The sequence below is a fragment of the Lampetra fluviatilis genome, chromosome 37 (genome assembly GCF_964198595.1).
Source record: "Lampetra fluviatilis chromosome 37, kcLamFluv1.1, whole genome shotgun sequence".
In the NCBI taxonomy this organism is placed as follows: domain Eukaryota; kingdom Metazoa; phylum Chordata; class Hyperoartia; order Petromyzontiformes; family Petromyzontidae; genus Lampetra; species Lampetra fluviatilis.
The window spans coordinates 10,085,647-10,105,835 of NC_136311.1; the positions used below are offsets into that span (position 1 = coordinate 10,085,647).

A 20,189-nucleotide genomic window follows, 5' to 3' on the forward strand; every position below is an offset into this window, starting at 1 on the left:
GAGGGCATACTTAGCATTGACTGTACAATCAGACAGTCAAGGTTGACCATGCGGGCACAGTCTGCTTTGTGTTAGTATAACTATTAAATGCATCACATGCTATGCCAATGCAACAACAGCACCCACCAATGCCCTGTACTAGCACTAGTGCCCCGCAAATGTGGGACGAGAGAGACACAGAGCGACGATGCAATGCCGCAGTGAGCTCTTTGCTTTACCCGTTCCTGTGCCGTCTGATAGCGCAGATGCAGGGCTGTGGGGTCCCAGTCGATGGCGATGTACACTCCGCTGCTTCCAACAAAAACCACGGTGTTGCACTCGATCTTGCATCCACGGCAAAACCTGTGAAGTGCGCGCAGGCAGTCCAATAGAGACAGGAGAACGAGACACGGCAGGGCTGTCACACTCGCAGCTGTCAACGCGAAATGGCATAAGCGGATGCTGTGCACACAGGAGCGCACAAATGCACCGCTATATGCGTGGGCGCACCAGGAGACACGACGGGATGCTTGCAGACGCAACGAGAACAAATGTGGAAGCGCAGGCACACGTTGAGACGTGCAAGTCGGAACATCAGGCTCGGTCACCTCGAGCTTACCGATGAATCATCAGAATAATGATAACACATCGACAATAATGATCAGCTGAGTGTCCAATTACTGCTGCAGCAACATGCGGTTGAGTGCAGGTCAGAGAGGTGGGACCCAAGCCAGTTCAGACCTCACTTGCCACTGACATTAGCCATTGATGGGAATCGAACTTAAGTCACTGGGCTTCATAGCCTATGAAAAATGTGACTTAAAAAAATTACATTTCGTGCACTGCCCGTGACGCCCTAGCTCCTGTTCAAACGCAGGATATAGAGAAAACTTCCTTTTATTGCTCTGCCTCTGACATCCTCCCTCTCGAGAAGAGATGTCCACAGTTTTTGCAGGGCATAATATTATTTATTTGTAAACAAATGGTCTATTAGGATTATTATTTCATTGCCCAACATAATACATTGATAGCAAGATACACACAATATGAACCCGATTACTGACCTATGTGAGAGCCCATTTGAAGGGGAGGCCCTGAGGCTACAAGGTAAAGAATGAGCACCCCTGGCTTGAGCCATCCAGTAGACAAAGATCCCCGACAAACGCACGTTGGAATAACGGAGATAGGGTCTAACGCGTCTGGGGACGTACCGGCGTAGAATAACCCCCAGACACTCACCCATGGCTCCGACATATACTCATACTGGACCAAGAGGGTATATCCAAAAATTGCCCCAAAGATGGACACAACCGGGCAAAGGGAAACCTGGGAGACCCAAGACCAGCTGGCGCGAGAGCGTGAAGGCCGAGCCGGTAGCAGCGACCGACCTCTCTTGGGGCGAGGCTCAACATGTTGCCAGGGGCAGGAAGAAGTGGAGGGAACTCGATGCGTGTCCCACAGGAGATGAAGAGGATTCACTAACTAACTCACCTATATTCTTAGGTTTCTTCGGTAAAGTCACGTAGGTAAAAACAGCATGCTTCAGCCTCACAATATTAATATCCAGGGCCTACCTTGGCTCCTCCCACCCTCAACCAGTATATATACAAGGACTGTTTTCTTGGAATTTCTCTTACTTGATGCAGCTATCGTGCTGTGACGGTTCCACTTGAAGACGGAGGCTTGTGTTGACTCCGAAACGTCGTGATTTTTATTTTATTTTTATTTGATTTTTATTTTACTTTTATTAATTAAAAACTTTTACCTACGTGACTTTACCGAAAAAAACCTAAGAATATGAATCATTGCAGTCACGAAAGCTTCAAATCTAGAATTGACTCACCTATACCAAGGGCACCAGGCACACGTGACCCCGTCCTTTTGCACAGCGGACAGCGTGAACGGGTACTGGTAGCCCAGGCTGTCGTCACTGCAAGGGGAGACACAACAAGGGCAATGAGTGGCACCGTTGCACAAGGTCAACATTCTGTTGGCAGCGTTATACCCACATGGAGGAAACCTTCAAACGGCATAACAAGAGTTCCACCGGCTATGGGGGACTGAAACAAGCTGTGGTAGAGGCTCGTGAAAATGACTGGCCGACAAAATACAGTTACAATTCTTGATTGGGTTTATTTTGAGTTAAGCTGTATAGATTTGATGTCCATTATAGCTAAAACCCATCCACTGCCTGACACAATTGTTTGAATCCAGTTGTCATGTCAGAATCTGAATCGTTGCTTAGACTGGAGGAATCCGATGAGCTATGAAGCTCTTTTTTACAAATGTCCATCCGGATAAATGTGGGAATTGATTTTGTTTACAATTAAACTTACAATTAAAGTTACCTCTAGAACACTGTCACTTTCGGCAAAATAACATGCGAACGGTAGTGTAACATGATTATCACGTGATATTTTAATTATGACGGCCAAAAAGCTAATTTAGTTAATTATGCTAATAACCATCAAAACATGAAACAAAAGTGAATGTCGTGTTAGGGGAAATGCAATGGTAGCTGCCACTTGGACACGAATAATAATGAGTTCAACAACGGCCCTGCTATCACAGTCATCACACCACTGCTTATACCCAATAACAACACGAAATTACATTTGAAGTTTCAGGACTGAGCACAACAAAAAAGAACTGTTCACAAGACAAACCATTTGTCAGAATTGGCAATTAAATAGCGAGTTAGGGATACTGCAAGTAAAGCCGTATTTTTCACATTTATCCTGGGCAGTAACGGTTACAATAATTTACTTTTTTTTATCCAGGAGAGCTGCGCTGAGCTAGAGGACTTTAATTTTAAGATGTTTTAAGCCAATTAATGATGAGAGTATTTTATATACAAGCGGGAGGAGAGACTGGAGCACCCGGACTAAACCCATGCGTGCGAGGGGACAACACTATCTCCGTACGGATGGAAACAGATGGCAATTTAGTCTACGTACTGCACTGCCTTCTCCTGGCGAAGGCAGTGTTGGGCTCCTCAGCGCTCGAGGCGTGGCACCAATACTTGTAATAACTGCACGGTTTAACATCTCCGTGAGTGCGTGTATTAGCATCGGGAGGTTAAACGTGGCCAGGCATGGTGTTTCACAACACCACACCCCCTTTGTGTGCCGTGCAGGCTCAGTCGGTGCTTGCAGTCCTGGCCACGACAGCTTGTGAAAGGCTACATGAGGAAGGATCGTACTGGTAGGAACCACCTGGTTCCACCAGCCCACAGGGGATTATTGTGTCCGTCCGTCCGTCATGCATCCAAAAATGGGAGGGGTGGGGCTGGGTGGAGAGGAGAGGGTGGGGAGGGGCTGGGTGGGGAGGGTGGGGAGGGGCTGGGTGGGGAGGGTGGGGAGCTGCTGGGTGGGGAGTGTGGGGCTGGGTGGGGGGTGGGAGGGGCTGGTCACCTTGTGGTGCCCTTATAAAACTCAACATTTAACCTACTCACGCCGGCTTGTGCCCGCTCTCACAGTCGGCCATATTTGCGGCATACACCACGCCGCCGTTGACCCTGGCCATTGACCGAGCAACCCAACGTTCCTACCAGCTCCCTCCGCAGGAATGTGTATGTGTTGTTGTTGTGCGAGTGATGCGCGGGTGGCATTACCAGTCCTGTGCATGGTTGCTGGCCTCCTGGGGAGGCAGTGGGCTGACGAGCCGAGCCACCTGGCCCCACACCAAGTCGTACAGGTGGCAGTGCTGCGTGCCGGCCGCACACGGCACAATGAGTGGCATCCCAAACAGGCTCGGTCGGTTCTTGTGCGATGACAGGAAGTAGACCTCCATACGCATCTGCCACGTGCAGAGCACCAGATCAAGCTAGAGGTCAAAAGGCCGTCACAGATACTATTATGGATGCCACTGCACGTGGCTATTTGCTTTCTTCCGTGAGAATCTGGAGCCGTTAAACAGTCGACAACTGAACTCCAAAAGACTGTGTTGGCAGTATCTTCCCCTCTGGCTAGAGGTCCTCCTCTTGGATGCCGACCTCTAGGTGCCACTCCAATACATTCCCTCAATAAACTTCCCTCTTCTACCCTGCTCAAGTTTCTCACCCATTACAAAATCGCTAACTCTACCCTGGCCATACAATTCCTAAAATCCTCCGCGTGCAAAGGCACAACACGAAGATGCGCAGAGGAAGAGAAGCGAAACGAATGCTCAGCCCATGCCATCACGTCGCAGAAATGGGTGGAGATTTGATAAACCTCCAAACGCAAAAAAAAATGTGGAAAATGTATAGGATAGTATTTATTCATAAAAAAATATTGTAAAAAGTACTAAAACTAAACTTCATTTTTATTTTATTTTGTCCTGAACTATACAGCTCTTTTACTGCAGCGACCTAACCACAAGCGATAGCTCAACGAAGAGGCTTATCATCACGTGGATAAATTTATAGCAAAAAAATACTTGAACCGCATGTTTCTAAATGTGGAAGTAAAAACTGGAGGACCTGGAGAAAAAAAACGCACGACCACGGGGAGAGAGACATGCAAACTCTAAAAATACAGGTGTCAGGGCCCGGGATCGAACCCACGACCTCCTGTATAGCAGGTGAGGTAGTTAACATCTCCTAGCCACCGCGGCGCGCCTCCTACTCCTCTTCACCACGTGAAGAAAACAACGTCAGATCGGCTGTTCCCCATATAAAACAGGTTTTGTGAATAAGATGATAATCAAAAACAGGATTTTTAAGCAAATGTTTACAAAATTCTGCAATGACAATAACATAAAGTACTGTACCCCGAATAGCTGTCGACATTGGCCAACGAATGCCTCAGCTGTCATTGCATTAAAAGCACAGCTCTTATAGAGACACTCAAGCCTTTTACTGTGACACGGGCGTTTAAAAACAATCCCGCTGAGCGGCACTGTGCTTAGAGCGCTTGGCTCGCAATCGGAAGGCTGCACGCACACGCAAATCCTGAGCTAAGGTTGATCACGCCCCATCATTCATTTCCTTCATCTTCTCAGCCAAAAGTCCCATGACTGGGTGGTTGTCGGCCTGCCCGGATTTTCTTTCTCCACGCGCTTCCATTCTGCCGCATACACAGCGCCTGGTGCCTCGTTCCGTGCGTGCGAGAGGCGCGGGGGCCAGGACGGTCAATCCGCGGGAAAGGATAACCAGCCCGCGGACAACGGAGAGCGAGCCGTGCGAGCGAGCGCCGCGAACGGGTACCATCTTGCGGTGCACGGCGATGGCGTATCCGGAGGGCTGCACGCCGCCCAGTTGCTCCGGACGACAGGACTGCGCCAGGTGTCCGTTGGTGAGCCCGTTGGAGGCGCTCTTGGCCACTCCGCCCGCACCTCCGGCAGGGGAGCAGCCGCTGCTGCTGCTGCTGCTGGGCATGCAGCTGTCGCTCTTTGCCTTGCGCAGGCAGCCCACGTCCGCGGGTGCTAGCGCGTCGCTCGCGGCTCGCTCCTCTGGGAGGGTCGCGCAGGCGGGGGACACAGTTCACGCGCAAGTCGGTTGTGGGCATGGTTGATGACACACCTGGGGTATTTTTTACACCATTGGAACCTCATTTGCCAGAAGAAAAAATATGATAATTGTTTTTTTACCCTTTTATCTGGCAACAAAACTGACACCTTTTTTTACAAGGAGTCATGTTTGCATAGACCACAATACCTGCAGTCGTAATGCAAACAAAAAACATAACTCTGATAATGTATGCACTGTCCTTGAAGTTGATTGAGTGTGCCTTTTGGCGTAATCTGGTCCAACACCATGTGAGACTAGGCTCTAAGGAAAGCTGTCTCGGGTGTGGACCAATCAACTTCAAGGACAGTGCATACATTATCAGAGACACAGACTGCAAGAAGCAACGAACTGACCTCCGATGGGTGTGGAGTGCGTGTCGGTGGGCGACGTGGAAGCAGGGTCCCCGGATAGCACCGGTATCTCGAACGCGCACAGGTAGCTGGTGGCACCGGACCTCACCTTCTGATTGTCGTCCGGAAAGTTCTGGCCAAACAAAACGAAAGTCAATAGTCCGCCCCGGTGTTTGCACACAATAGCCCGGTGACGCAACGTGTGAAAAATCCGTTGAGCCAAGAGGTAAGTGGGACTCCATAGTTTCACCATGGTTTTTGATGCACAGAAGAGGTGGCGGGGGGGGGAGGGACTATTTCCTTACTGAGGACCAAAATAGAACCTTTGGTGGACCACACCATTAACACTCTTCCCCCCGGCATCATCAAAAAAATGCTAAATAAAATGCTACAAAAATCCCGTGTCTGTCGGCCGAATATGAAGCCCAGATATATATTTACACATCTGACTTGTGTCATTTTTTACTTATACGTTGTTCGTACTTTTGTTATTATTTGTATGCGCTGAAAACGTTACAAATGGATCATGATAATGCTCAGTTAATAATGGAAGATGACAATGATGATAACACTCACAGTGATGACGATGATGGCATACGATGGATCATGATGACCTGACGACGATGAGGGTGATGATGCTCTGTTGACGACGATGATGTCAATGACAATTGCTGAGTTTGCTACGCCTGCCGATGACGATAACAACGCACAACGGCTTACAGCGATAATAATATCAATGTGTTCTTTTTATATTTAGCATCAATCATGAAAATTGCGTCTGAAAACGCTCTAGAATTTGTGACGTGCACAGATTTCGCACGGAGGCGTAGGCAACCACAGACAAGTCAGAAGGGAACCAGAACCAGCGACGGCTCCAGCCCAAGCTCTGTGAGTCCTATGATTATGTTGTGCTATTTTGGGATATTTGGCCAACTCCATGAATGAGCGTTCGTACACAACAGGAGGAAGCCAGAGTACGGGCAAGGGGGGTAACACACTCAATCCCAGTACAGATGGAGTAAAGATGGACACAAATCCACTTCTTGTATAATACCATCATACCATGGGCAAGCCAGGAGATGGCGACTTCGATACCCATGAGTAGGGAGTTGCACGAAATTATGCGTTCCACCATCCCTCGCCTCCGAAGTGCTGGATTACAGGCATGCACGCCTGAGGACCAAGCCGATCAGAATGATGACGGTGATGACGGTGACACTGATGATGGTGACGACGATAATGATCATGACGACGAGGATGCTAACAATGCCTCCATCGCCCCATCCTGTGAGGCTCACCCTGATGTTGGAGGAGAAGACCTCGGCCAGCAGGATCTGCTGGGGCTGCAGGCTGGACAGCTCGCTCAGCTGCTGCTTCAGGCCGCTGTACTTGTCCTCGACGCCCAGGCGCAGCCCGTACCTCACCGGCACCGAACCGTCCAGGCGGATCACTACGGCAGGGCAACCCGCCGGCCGGCAATCCGCAAAAGCACACGCGTCAAACGGGCTTCCCGCTCACGACGAGCGCGCAAGTTGGTTGGAGCCTGCTCACCGCTCGTGTACCGGCCTTGTGCCGGTGGTGAAGAGGTTTCCACGAGGCTAACAGAATCCGAAGCTGAAATTTTGTTTCGACTGCAGGAGGCATCCGATGAGATACGATGCTCTTTTTAAAAAGATGGCCAGTATGGGGCACGGGGTCGGCAAAGTTACAACTGCGTTGGGGACTCCTGCGACCCCTTCACCCGGAATGCGCACGATCTCACCAGATCACGGAAGCTTAGTAGCCTTTGAGAAGTGCTCATACAAAATGTTATCGAATGCTGGGGCCACATAGGAGTGGGCAGCAGGGGACAGTGCGGCAAGGTCCATTATTGTTTTGTACTCCTATGCTCCTCGCCAAACGCAATAACAAAAACTCTGCATGATCGTCAATAACACTGTGGCCTTAAGTGAATATATATATAACAGGTGACAATTTGAGCATTGGCCATTCTTCATAATACAATGACTCCAAAAGCTTCTAAAGTTCTACTGTTAGCAATGGACCAGTATAATACGAAAAAGTGTTCAGCACACAGTTTATCACTCAATCAGTTGTGAGCGCATGACACTTCAAGGTTTTCATTAACTTCCTAATCTCACTGCAAGTGGAGTTAGATTTGGTAAGTGTGCACGTGCGATTTGGTAAGTGTGCATGTGCGTGCGTGCATGTGTGCGCATGTGTGCGCATTTGTGCGCGGCAGCCATGCCGGTCTCAATATGTGATCACGAACAGCACTTGCCTCAGCAGCTTGTCTGACTACAAGAGGGTTCTTTGTCTTTGTGGCGGATCAGTAGTGCAGTGGTTAGTGCACTGTTTACGAACCCGGTGGGCCCGAGTTCGATTCCCGCTTACGAACCAACACCAGTGTCAATTATCTGAACTGGTCCCAGGCCTCCCCTAGTTCGACTCAGCCTCAAATTGAGTTCCTGGTGCAGTGTGTAAACATCACCATTGGGGCCGGGCGTGGTTCTGGCCACCCAACCCCTCGTGTGCCATGCTGGCCTCCATAGGTGCTCGCTAACAGCACTTGCTCCTACAGTCTGTTCAGGCTATACAGGGGATCTTTGTTTTTGCTATGTGTGTGATGTGTGTGATGTGTTCGTGCGCACGTCTCAGTCCCACGTTTACCCGTGATCTCCACGTGCATGGAGCTGTCCATGGGCAATGGCAGCGACAGGAAGTTGAAGGGGTCGAACCGCACACTGACGTGGTCGCACATCTTGCAGCGAACCTGGGACTTGAGTTGCCCGTGAAAGAGGTCCACAACGATGGACTTGTTCCTCAGAAGGTGGTTCTCCCAGGCCTGCGATGCAGGGGCAATGAATTGGTCACAAGTTTTAAGGGCGAAGGGGGTTTCGGGTAGGCGGGTAACGTGTGAAGATGCAGCCCTGCATTTAACTTGCTTCACACCACTGCTGGTAGAAGGGGCCTCTCCACTCGAGCGAACTTCAGAGGGTATTTGGCCTACTCTTTCACACCACGTGGGACCTGCCAATCGACGAACTGTGGTGTAACCATTTATACTGCTGGGTGGACAGGGGCCGAGTGATTTGAGAAAATTTGCCACCGTTTCAACTGCCCACGCCATGAGATCAAACTGGCGAACTCTACCTCTGGATTGCAAGTCCAGTGTGCTATCCGATATGCCATGGCAGCATTGCAAGGGCTGGACTAATCGTCTGCAATTACCTCCATTTGCCTATCCATACTGCTGATTCCCTGGCAAGTCCAGGCACAAGACTGTCCACATTTCCTCTGCTTATGACTATCTCTCAGCGTTGTGTGACTCCATTTGAACAGCAAAGCATAATGCCAACTCCTTTCTTTCCTCTTAATCAGCCCGCCTTACTTCAGGTCGTCAAGCAGCATCTACTGTATCTCTTTCCGTCTCTTGGCCTCTTTCCAAGCTTCCATCCGTCGAAAAACTCCCTTCCCCTACGCTTACGCGCGCACGTGAGAATGTCTCCGATCTACACCTTTTTTTCCAAAAACACGATTCCACAAACCGTACAATTTGTATCGGCAGCGGCGGGGGTGGTGGGCCAATGGGCGTCACGGCGCACTCACCTCTGTGGCGACCTCGTGGTCGGGGCGTCCGTCGCTGTCCTTGAGCTCCACGTAGGGTTTGTCGTGCACGCGGTTCAGGTCTTCGTGCAGGCCGTCCAGCAGGAAGGCGAGCAGCTCCTGAGAGTCCTGCTGCTGGAAGCCGTTGAAGCGAGGGGCGTACTTCCCGATGGTCCACTGCGGGTTGCAATCCAAACCTCGATCAAGCACGGTTTGGCTATGTACGGTGTGAAATAAGTTCTACGTACGTATATAAACTTGACATCGCAGACAAACCACACGCAGGAGGTGGCCGTGTGGCTCGCAGGTTGCTCACCCATTACTGTGCAAGGTGATCACCCATTCAAATACTAGCCAAGGGTTATCCCATTATTTTAAGCTTCTGAGATCTGATGAGATGGGGCGAACCGCCAGGGCGATTTTTTTGTCATAGTCCACTGCTATTCAACGCATGGGCCGTAGCCGTGGGTGTGCAATGCGGCCGCGCATCCTCACTCGCAGCTTGAGCGGTGCCACGTTCTTCTGGGTGCCACTCCACAGCTCGTTGATGAGATCCCCATAGCACTTGGCCATGTGGCCCTTCATGCCCAGCGGGTTCGTGCTGTGGAGAGAAGTGTGACGACAGCAGGCAGGTTTATACTGCGTGACATCAACAGTTGAGCAGTAGTGACTGTGTGTGTGTGTGCGTGCATGTGTCCACGTGTGTGTGTGTGTGTGCATGAGTTGAGCAGTGGCTGGGCGTACTTGTAGTGTATTCATGGAAGCTGTGTGTGAATGTGTCTGTGTGTTAGTTGCATAGTGGTTGCATGTATTGTGTGAATGCGTCTGTGTGTGTGCGCGTTAGATTGAGCAGTGGCTGGGCATATTGTACGATTGGTAGCTGTGTGTGTAAGTTGGTGAGTAGTGGCTGGGCCTATTGTACGATTGGTAGCTGTGTGTGTAAGTTGGTGAGTAGTGGCTGGGCCTATTGTACGATTGGTGGCTGTGTGTGTAAGTTGGTGAGTAGTGGCTGGGCCTATTGTACGATTGGTAGCTGTGTGTGTAAGTTGGTGAGTAGTGGCTGGGCCTATTGTACGATTGGTAGCTGTGTGTGTAAGTTGGTGAGTAGTGGCTGGGCATATTGTACGATTGGTGGCTGTGTGTGCAAGTTGGTGAGTAGTGGCTGGGCCTATTGTACGATTGGTAGCTGTGTGTGTAAGTTGGTGAGTAGTGGCTGGGCCTATTGTACGATTGGCAGCTGTGTGTGTAAGTTGGTGAGTAGTGGCTGGGCCTATTGTACGATTGGCAGCTGTGTGTGCAAGTTGGTGAGTCGTGGCTGGGCATATTGTACGATTAGCAGCTGTGTGTGTAAGTTGGTGAGTAGTGGCTGGGCCTATTGTACGATTGGTGGCTGTGTGTGTAAGTTGGTGAGTCGTGGCTGGGCGCGTTGTACGATTGGTGGCTGTGAGCTGTTGAGTAGTGGCTGGGCCTATTGTACGATTGGTGGCTGTGAGCTGGGAGAGTGGCTGGGCGTATAGTTACCGGTTGAGCTCGTAGAGGTGCATCCCAGACAGAAAGTACTGCGTGAGCTGCCGCGTGTTGCTCACACACTGGATGCTCGAGTTCATGAAGCAAGTGTTGCCCAGATTGCTCAGCCCGGTCGCTCCTTTTTCTGTGGGAACTGTAACAAACACACACACACACATCCATAACTCACAACTCTCCCACAGCAATCAAAATTCCCGGAATAAATTAAAATAAAGTTTTGATGTCCTATACAAGATCATTTTTAAAAATCCTTTACTTTACCAAGCACTTAAATGGGGGCAGCTATTTTGTCATAGTAATAAGCAGTGTCTTTATAATGCCAAATGGAAACATCAGTTTCGGAAATCTTTTGTCAATCCCCATTAATGTTTCAACAAAATGTCCAGATGTCACATCTTCTATAGTACTTCCGTTTGCATGAAACTACCAAGTCATGTTAAACATATAAACAGTTGTGAGCACAGAAACCCTCGGGCGTGGATTCATATCCTTCAAGTAGCAATACAGAACTCCGCACTTGTGCCAATGCCGTCACAGCACCGATTCCTTCACAAAATACATTTGCACTGCAATTGCAGCAGAATAACAATTGAAAATTTCAAAATATCAGTCTTGTCTTTAAAAATGATGTTCAGGGCACCTAGCTTGCTCCGCTCCAGGCTTTTGCGGTTCGCCAACGAGGACATCTCTTCGGGCCAGCTCATGTCTTTGTTCCTCACTGCAGGAACAAACCAGCAACAAAGTGATGGGAACACGAACGACCGAGGAACTGCGCTGACAAGCGCAAAGAATAATAACGGTAGAAAAACACCCGCACGTTATTTTCACAACATTTTTAATTGGTCAAAATACGAGCCATCTCAAAATAGATTTCCACTTAACGATTAAACCGTGAACGTAAAATATTTTGCATTCGTTACAATTGGATCCAAAAGCTACTTCGTGTCAATCAGAAACACCCAAGAAGTAAAGGTGCAGCCCTGCAATGATTTGCTCCACACCACTGGTGGCAGAAGAGCCTCCACTAGAGGGAGCTCTTGGGACCTCCCATCTAAGAGATGAGTTGGGCCGATACTTTTTCCACTGGCCAGATATCTTGGAAACGGTGGGAACACCCACACTTGAACCCACCGACCCTACCCATCGCCACAACACCCACACTTGAACCCACCGACCCTACCCATCGCCACAACACCCACACTTGAACCCACCGACCCTACCCATCACCACAACACCCACACTTTAACCATTACACCATGCCAGCTTCCCCAAGAACTTGTTTTACAAACAATATAATAAAAAAAAAACTATGGCTACGGATAAACCTCTAAATTATTTAAATACATATTCGGTACATGGCTGGTGCTGCAGTTAGAATGCTCAATTCACAAGCCGAACGTCAGGAGTTTCAACCTCTGCTGTAGTTCAACACATTTTATCATCTGTCCAAGGTCAATTATTAAATGAGTTCCATGTGTGAGAAGTCAATAGTGGTTAGCCAAAATTTGAGCCAACGGCTCCTGCCACAAGGTAGAATGTTCATGATGAGCATGGACTTTGAACAAAGATGATTGCTGCCCCATTATTAATTTGAGCAGAGAGAGAGACGTGGCACTGTTAAAGTAATAATACAATTGAAGTTAACCTCTAAATACCGACATGTGCGTTAATTTGATTGATATGCACAGGAACCACAAAGGCTTTAGAAAGTTGCATTAATACGCCAATCGATAATTTGTGACACAACTGAGCTGTAAAGCGACGCCATCACTTACGGCTTGTTCAATATCATCAACATTTATCGTGAGCACACACATCTCACGCCAAGGTTGCACACTAATGGAATCTGTTTATAAGCAATTAACTTGTTACTAAAAGCTTTCTTTTGATAACAAGCATTTTAATGCACTGCGTCTGAGTGCACAGGAGGTTGGAAAACCCTGTGGATATTTTGACACGTGCCAATATTTAACAATTCCTTTCACAGTGAATTCACATTTCCAAGTCTAAGTAGGCTTGCGTCTGGATATTGCTGGGATGGCCATTACCGCACATGAAACAGGTCTAATTTTTAAGAGACACTTACAAGGCCTCCCATCTCTTTCGGCTGGCTTTCGAGTGACAGAGCTTGCCTCCGCGCCTCGGAGCTACGGTTATCTATGGCCGTGAAATACTGTCAAACTGCATTATTATTATTATGAACACCTGTTAATAGGCAGTGTTCCCCAACTTCACCAACCCACACTGCTCAGCGTGGTGAAATCTATTCAATTTTTATTTTACCAGGTAAGCTATATAGCTCTTTTTCACAAGCGACATAGCCACAAATGATAGCTCAAGGAAGCGGCTCATCATGTGGAAATGTATAGCAGCCAATTACTCTAAAACGCTTGTTCAACAAATGTGGAGGTAAAAACCGGAGGACCCGGAGTGCAATCCACGCGACCACAGGGAGAACATGCAAACTCGAAACCACGACCCTCCTGTAAACCGGGGCGAGGTAGTTGACATCCAGCCACCTCGGCGCCCCTGAAGTAAGGTCAGATATCCCACCTCCATGACCCGCACAGCGTTGGGAGGCCCTCGGCTAACGGGGGCTTAACATCGGGCTGTACGTCAGCGCCACGCAACAATCTTTGTCATTCGACGGTGCCCTCGTCGAGTTTGCTCGAATTTCGCGGCACACCGAAAAAAAAAGAACAATCGCTTTCAGCCCTTCCATCCAGCAGTGAATTGATCGTGGGTGCTGATGATGTGTGCCCGTGTGGAACGCGTCTCTTTCTCAAGCGATACTTCGCCACGGTCGGACTAGGTCCCGTTATGGAAATGTGGAATTTCCACAACCTCGTGTGTTGCTCTCTCCCCTCGATCGATGCGTGTGAAGGCCGGGTTTAATGTACGTATGTTGAACTTCTTTCGCGCATTACGTAGCGAACCGTGTTAATCGCCGGGACACCCAGCTCAGCCAATTAACTAAGGGGGGGGGGGGTTGTGTGTGTTTATGTGTGTCCGTCAGTGCAATACATGTGTCCGTCTGTCTGTGCGTGAGCGGGGAGTAGTAGGGGCCTACCCTAGGTTGGCTCAGCCTCAAATGAGTACCTGATGCGGTGTGTAATCATCGCCACGAGGGAAACAAAGGCGGCCGGGCATGGTGTTGGCCACCCACCCGCTCGCGTGCCATTCCGGCCTTTTATAGGTCCTTACTAACAACACTTGCCCCAACCGTCTGCTAAGGCTATATGGGGGATCTTTGACTCTTGTCTTTAATTGGGTGGCCATCTGTTTTTCTCGTTCATGGTTTTATTTTGATATCTGTGTCTGTCTCCTGTGTTTATATCAACGCCTGTGTCTATTTAATTGCATTATGCTGATGTATGTGTGTCTATGTGCTTGTCTGTTAATTATTTAATGTAACTGTGTGTCTGTTGTTTTATTTCAATGTCTGTGTGTCGGTGTGCGTATTTAATTACTTTACGTTGACGTCTGTGTGTCATTGTGTTGACTCATTATCTTATTTCAATGCCCGTGTGTCTGTTGATCAATTCCAAATTACGGGGCCACAGCGGTTGCAGAGCACCCTTGTACGTGATAGGCTTCATATTTGCTACGTCCAGGAAATGGTACGCCTGCCAGCCAAATGGAGAACACTTCACACGATAAATAATGGCAAAATAATCGCTATGAAACTTACTACAGCTTGCCAATACCAATGCCCATATTTAGACCGATTTTTGTAAGATTGGCAATACAATACTATAAAATTTATTTTTTTCTAATGAAGAAATTTTTTTAAAACTGCAATTAGTATGTGTGTGTGTTAGAATGTGTGTGGATGAGCGGTAGTGTCGTGGTTAGCACGCTGCGCTCTGAACCTGGCGACCCGTGTTCAAGTCCTGCTCACAGCCAACACCAATTATCTGAACCGTTCATCGGCCTCCTCTAGGTCGACTCAGCCTCAAATGAGTATCCGGTGCGGTGTGTAACCATTGCAACTCAGGAGACAAAGGCGGCCAGGCGTGGTGTTGGCCACCCACCCCCTCGTTGCTGTTAGCGAGCTCCTTCATAGGTGCTCGCTAATAGCAACTTTCCCCAACAGTCTGTTAAGATAATGTAGGGGGGGTCTTTGTCTTCGGATGGGTGTGAAGAGCATGTGGCCTAATGCACGCATCCGCTGGTACGTGTTAGACCCTAGGGCCAATTTACCGTTGCAATTACAAATCTAATGTTAAACTGAAATTAAAATCACATTGCAATTCATATTCATTATGAATTACACGATTACAATGGTAATTGACACGAGGCGTGTTGTCTCTGGTCTGTGCCTTTGCATGTTTGAGTGCACACATTTCGTTGCAAAGTCGAACGAATCACAAACACAGGCCGGCTTGTTCACGCGAAGAGGTCACCCCGAGGCCAAAACTCACAATCGCACGCACACAAACAATTGATGAGCGAGTATCACGATATGATGACCGCGCACAGTTTGAACGAATAAAACGTCATTCAATCAACTCTCAGCGTTCAAATGTCGTGCATAATGACTGACTGGTGTGCCGTGATGGGACGAACCTATCATCTAGGCGGCTTTGTAAATCCCAATTGTATTGCACTGTAGGAATTCCAAATTGAAAACTAAACACCGGATATATGAAAAGGCATGCCATTCGTTGGGCAAGACCGTCCAATTTAAATTGAACATTGGCTGGTTTCGAGCAAATCAATAACATGCCCTTTCAACGCAGTAATCACTCTTCAAAATCTATTACTAAAAGGTCAAGTCAATTGTGCAGTGTTGAAATTAATAACTGTGGCGTGCGAATGAAACGTGCAGTGTTAATACACAGGGAAGGCGTCCACAGAACCGTTATATGAAAAATAAGAAGAGGTTTTACCCTATAATAGGGTTTTTCCCCTTTTTTCTGGCAACAAAAGATTTCAGTTTTGTTGCCAGAAAAAAGGGGGAAAAACCCTATTATTATATTTTGGTACTGGCAAAGGAGGTCTAATGATGTAGGTTTTACCCTTTCTGGCAAACACCAAATAGAAACCTTTTGCAAGGAATCAAGTCTGCATTAACCACACAGTACTTGTGCTGAACATGCAAACAAAAACATGCTCTGATAATATATGCATTGTCTTTGAAACAGAGTGGCCTACAACAGAGACCACTTTCTTTAAGGTCCCATGACAGAACCATTATATACTTGGTCACCTTTGGATGGCCTAGCATTTGCTATTTTTAGCCAATGATTGATTAATCTGATTTACAGGGCTCATCTGCCAAAGCCTAATAATCGCTGTCTCCAACAGAGGTGCGATGGCGCAAGGTGGCCGGCCAGCATGGCGCAAATGCGGGCGGTGGTCCAAAATATTTCACAGCTACTAAAAAAAAGAACCGATTGCAGTGGTGCAAATGCACTTTTATCACTCTGAAAGAGGCGTTACTCTGAGCAAACTGAAAAAACTTGCTTCCACCGCAAAATGAAAACGTGTTGACCGACAGATCAACGAGCATAATCGAACAGATAATCAGTTTAAGCGAATAGATTGAGTAGGACGTGAATATGGTAGATACTAGAATGAGCCCTGCCTATTCGTCTTTGACGGCGGCGACTCCCGCTCAGAAAACAGTTGAGACAATAGGAAAGGGCACCGCATAAATGTGTTTAAAAAATCTACAACCAAATCACCGGGAATGTGACCGATCTTATCAGATCTCAGAAGCTAAGCAGGATTGGGCCTGAATAGGGCTTGGGTGGGAGACCATCGTGCACAACTCAGGCTCTCATCGGCCTTGGAGGCTACATAGCGGCAGAGGTCGCAATCGGGTACCCGATACCCGTACCCTACCTGATACCCGGCTGGGTACGGGTAGGCGGGTATCGGGTAGGGTACGGGTACCCATTTGCGACCCTGGTGCGGCCGGCTATGGGTACGGGTAAGGAATCAAAATCCGTTTGCGACCTCTGCATAGCGGGCAGTGCGGCAAAATACATTGCCGTACAGTACTTCTAAGCTCCCACGTCTTCTGTGCTTCACGGTTTCATCAACCCTCACCGACCGGCTTGGTGAAGTTACACTCAGGCAATGCCCCAGGACGCACATGGACTGGACGGACCCTCATCCAACAGTAGACTGGCAAAAGGGCTGTACATGTAACTCACGATTGGGTCAGATCATGGAGGTATAATGTAAATGTTTTAAAATAATAACCCAACCATCACCCGGCAGCCAACGAAATCAAACTGTCACGTGGGACAATAGGCCAATTGATTTAGTTTTTCGGTAACTGTTTTGCGGAGCGTTTTGTCAGCGATTACACCCAGCACCGTCAGGTCTTTACAACAGCGCAACTTTCACGTGGCTCCTCATGTACATGATGGGTGTTGCAGCATCCGTACCTTCGATCAGGATCTGTTGGTTATCTTCAATCCTCAGACTCTTTATTGTTTGCTCATCATCGTCCAGAAGAGTCAGGTTGTTCTGATAAGAATAAAGTGAAAAACCTTCATCAAAAACACAATTATGAACTTGATTCTTCAACACCAAATATCAGGCTCTGGGGGAAGGAGGTAGACAGTAGTCAATGTGACCTTTTATTATAATTTATATCCTTTTCAATGTACTTCAGAATCTTTATTTATCCTGGAGAAATCCGATGAGCTATGAAGCTCTTTGTCACAGATGTCCACAAAGGCTTCTTTGCCTGCCTAGTAGCTCACAATATAAAACTGTTCGACCCATCCATTTGTTTTCGCCATCAATTCACCGCATTCTAAAAATGGAAATGAAAGAATATTAATGTATACAGTAACAGTGGCGGCCACAACGATATGCCTGGGCTTGTGACGAACAGCTTCAACCATCCACTCCCCCGGAATTCCTCCCCACGTATATTGGGGGGTGTGCCTTGTGCTGAGGCTTCAGTGTGTGTGTGTCCCAGGCTGTGTGGGACCTATGCAATGACAAATGCACCCCCATCTGTATACATACAGAAAAGCCTCGCCCGGGCGTCAAGACTCTTTTTGTAGGAGCGGTACTTTTTTGGGACGTTTAACCAGCAACTTTGTTCGAGTACTTTGCAATGCGGAAGGAACCAGGGTACTTGAAATGTACCCACGCACACTTATGAAGGGGATACGAATCAAATGGAGCTCCACACAGATGGTTCGTTGCGAACTCCCTGCAATGTCACCTCTAGCTGATACCTTCGGCGGCCCAGCGGATCTCTACGTGTTGGTGTACATGACGACAGTGGTCGCGGCAGAAAAACCCAAACCCTGCCGACAAAGCTGGATTACAGATTACAGGTCTACGACCTGAATGCACCTGTTCTTCTCGGATCTCTGATGCGAAACTCGATTGAACCGGGTTAAGTACCGGATGAGTGACCGCCAGCGCACGCACACACGTTGTTGTCGGAGTGGGGTTGCCGAGTGGTCAAGAGATAGTAGGAGTATAGTAATGGTTTCAATCGACAGACTGAGTCAGTGTTATTCGATTATCTGTGCACTGAATCTACCCATGTGGAGCTTTAAGTGCTATCTTCTCCTACGTGTTTTTTTCTGTCCCACAGCTCCTCCGGGTTTGCTTCCACACGCCATACATCCCAATGCAGGATCCCTTCTGAAAGATCTTCAACTGAAACTCAGCGAGGCTTTCCTGGGGAGTGGTGCCCCGGTGATCATTACACGATTCTGAATTTGATTCTCAGCCACAGCAAACATCAACGGAGAGTGCCATTTAGACCTGCCGCAGACCCTCCCTTCACCAACGATAAACACACCTGCGTGGCCTAATTTATTACCTGGGCCACCAGTACTTGCAAACAATACTCCGGATAATCAGGAGCTGACTGTATTTGTTAACGTACCCGCTGCCGATAAAGGCGTTCACATTGCACTTCAGTTTAACATTTTCTGCGCGCTTCCTTTATCCGGAACATGCCACGCCCTCCAAAGTCTCGCCACAGGCAATCCTGAGTTGCGCGCACCATTATTATTATTACTATGACCATCTATTTGTAGGCACGACTGCAGGCGTGCGGCACCGAGGGACCTCGCTCCTCACCTCGTCCTTGATCAGCCAGAGGCGCAGGTCCTCCTGCCGAAGGCGCAGCCTCTGCGCCAGGAACTCGTGGATTTGACGCACGCTCAGCATGGTGCTGAAGCACGCCGTGTAGGCCAGGTAGCGCTTCGGAGGCGCCGGCGCCGAAGCTACGCCACCTGCAGCAGCAGCAGCAGCAAACGACAACAATAACGAGCCGCTGTCAAGCAGAAGGCCTCCACCGTTAAGTGGGAAAGGCAGGTGAAGGCAGGCGGTCCCCCCCATTGAGATGTCAGTCGCATGGGGCGAAGCCAATATCCGGTAACGTATGCCTTACAAATATGCACGACGCAATCACATGCGTCCATCCATCGCGCAATTCCGGTGAAATTAAATTGTGGGTTCTCATATAGAGTCGTTGATTGACAATTATACAAGTAATGTGTTCGATGTTGACGTGTGATATAACTATTGTTCCGATATTTGAACGTGTTCCAAAGTATTGTCATTTTGAGCATTATTGCAATTTTTTGTTAATGGTCATAATATTGATTCTGTGATTTTTTTTTTTACTCGCGATATTTTTCTCTCGTCTTACCCTAGCCATTTAAATCAGCAGAACTACACAGGCAGAAAGAGAGATCCAACAACATTTTGGCATTTACAATTAATCAGCGCTGATGAACACGCACGTGGTGGGTGACGGGTGCACACACAGTAAGGTAGCCTGTGTGTAAGTGTGTATGCAATTAGAGGTAAATGTGTAAGCGCGTTGCGTGGGTATTCTAAATTGAACACTCATTTCCTTAGAACTGCTTCTTATATTTAACTTTTGGTCCTTCCCGGCCGCACCTCCGACGAGCGCGTTTGGCTCCGTCCGGTGCGAAAACAAGTTCAACGTACACGCGCTACGTACGTACGGCCGCGTGCCGAGCGGGTGAGGCTGCGCGGTGTGCGAAAGGCGTGGACGCTATACCGAACATGCTGTTGTGGATGGGCCGCGCGGATGTTGGTGGCTGCTGGTGCCTCAGCAGGTAAATGCACACGGGGTAGAGCTCCAGCTCCAGGGGACGTCCGTTCACCTGGGGGATCACCTGCCAGGAACAACACATCCACTTATTTAATTATTAATCACCCCCCCTCCCTCCTACCCCTCTCCCCCCATCACAGTCTAGGCCAAAACAGTTACT

General features: G+C 48.4%; 1 protein-coding gene across 3 annotated transcripts in view; it reads right to left on the bottom strand.

Annotated features, from left to right (window-relative positions):
• USP32 (ubiquitin specific peptidase 32) overlaps window positions 1-20,189 on the bottom strand; it is an 80,804-nt gene that overhangs the window by 12,332 nt on the left and 48,283 nt on the right. For 2 of the 3 annotated variants that reach the window (XM_078873816.1, XM_078873819.1), the window contains 14 exons: window positions 19,976-20,093; window positions 19,024-19,178; window positions 17,355-17,436; window positions 11,594-11,671; window positions 10,948-11,086; window positions 9,922-10,027; window positions 9,430-9,603; window positions 8,491-8,665; window positions 7,119-7,270; window positions 5,824-5,953; window positions 5,168-5,412; window positions 3,593-3,804; window positions 1,823-1,909; window positions 219-342 (listed from right to left, as the gene is read on the bottom strand). In XM_078873816.1, the coding sequence (XP_078729942.1) occupies window positions 219-342; window positions 1,823-1,909; window positions 3,593-3,804; window positions 5,168-5,412; window positions 5,824-5,953; window positions 7,119-7,270; window positions 8,491-8,665; window positions 9,430-9,603; window positions 9,922-10,027; window positions 10,948-11,086; window positions 11,594-11,671; window positions 17,355-17,436; window positions 19,024-19,178; window positions 19,976-20,093 (1,977 nt within the window). The remainder of the gene's footprint in view (window positions 1-218; window positions 343-1,822; window positions 1,910-3,592; window positions 3,805-5,167; window positions 5,413-5,823; window positions 5,954-7,118; window positions 7,271-8,490; window positions 8,666-9,429; window positions 9,604-9,921; window positions 10,028-10,947; window positions 11,087-11,593; window positions 11,672-17,354; window positions 17,437-19,023; window positions 19,179-19,975; window positions 20,094-20,189) is intronic. The other variant, XM_078873818.1, reaches the window with a different exon arrangement.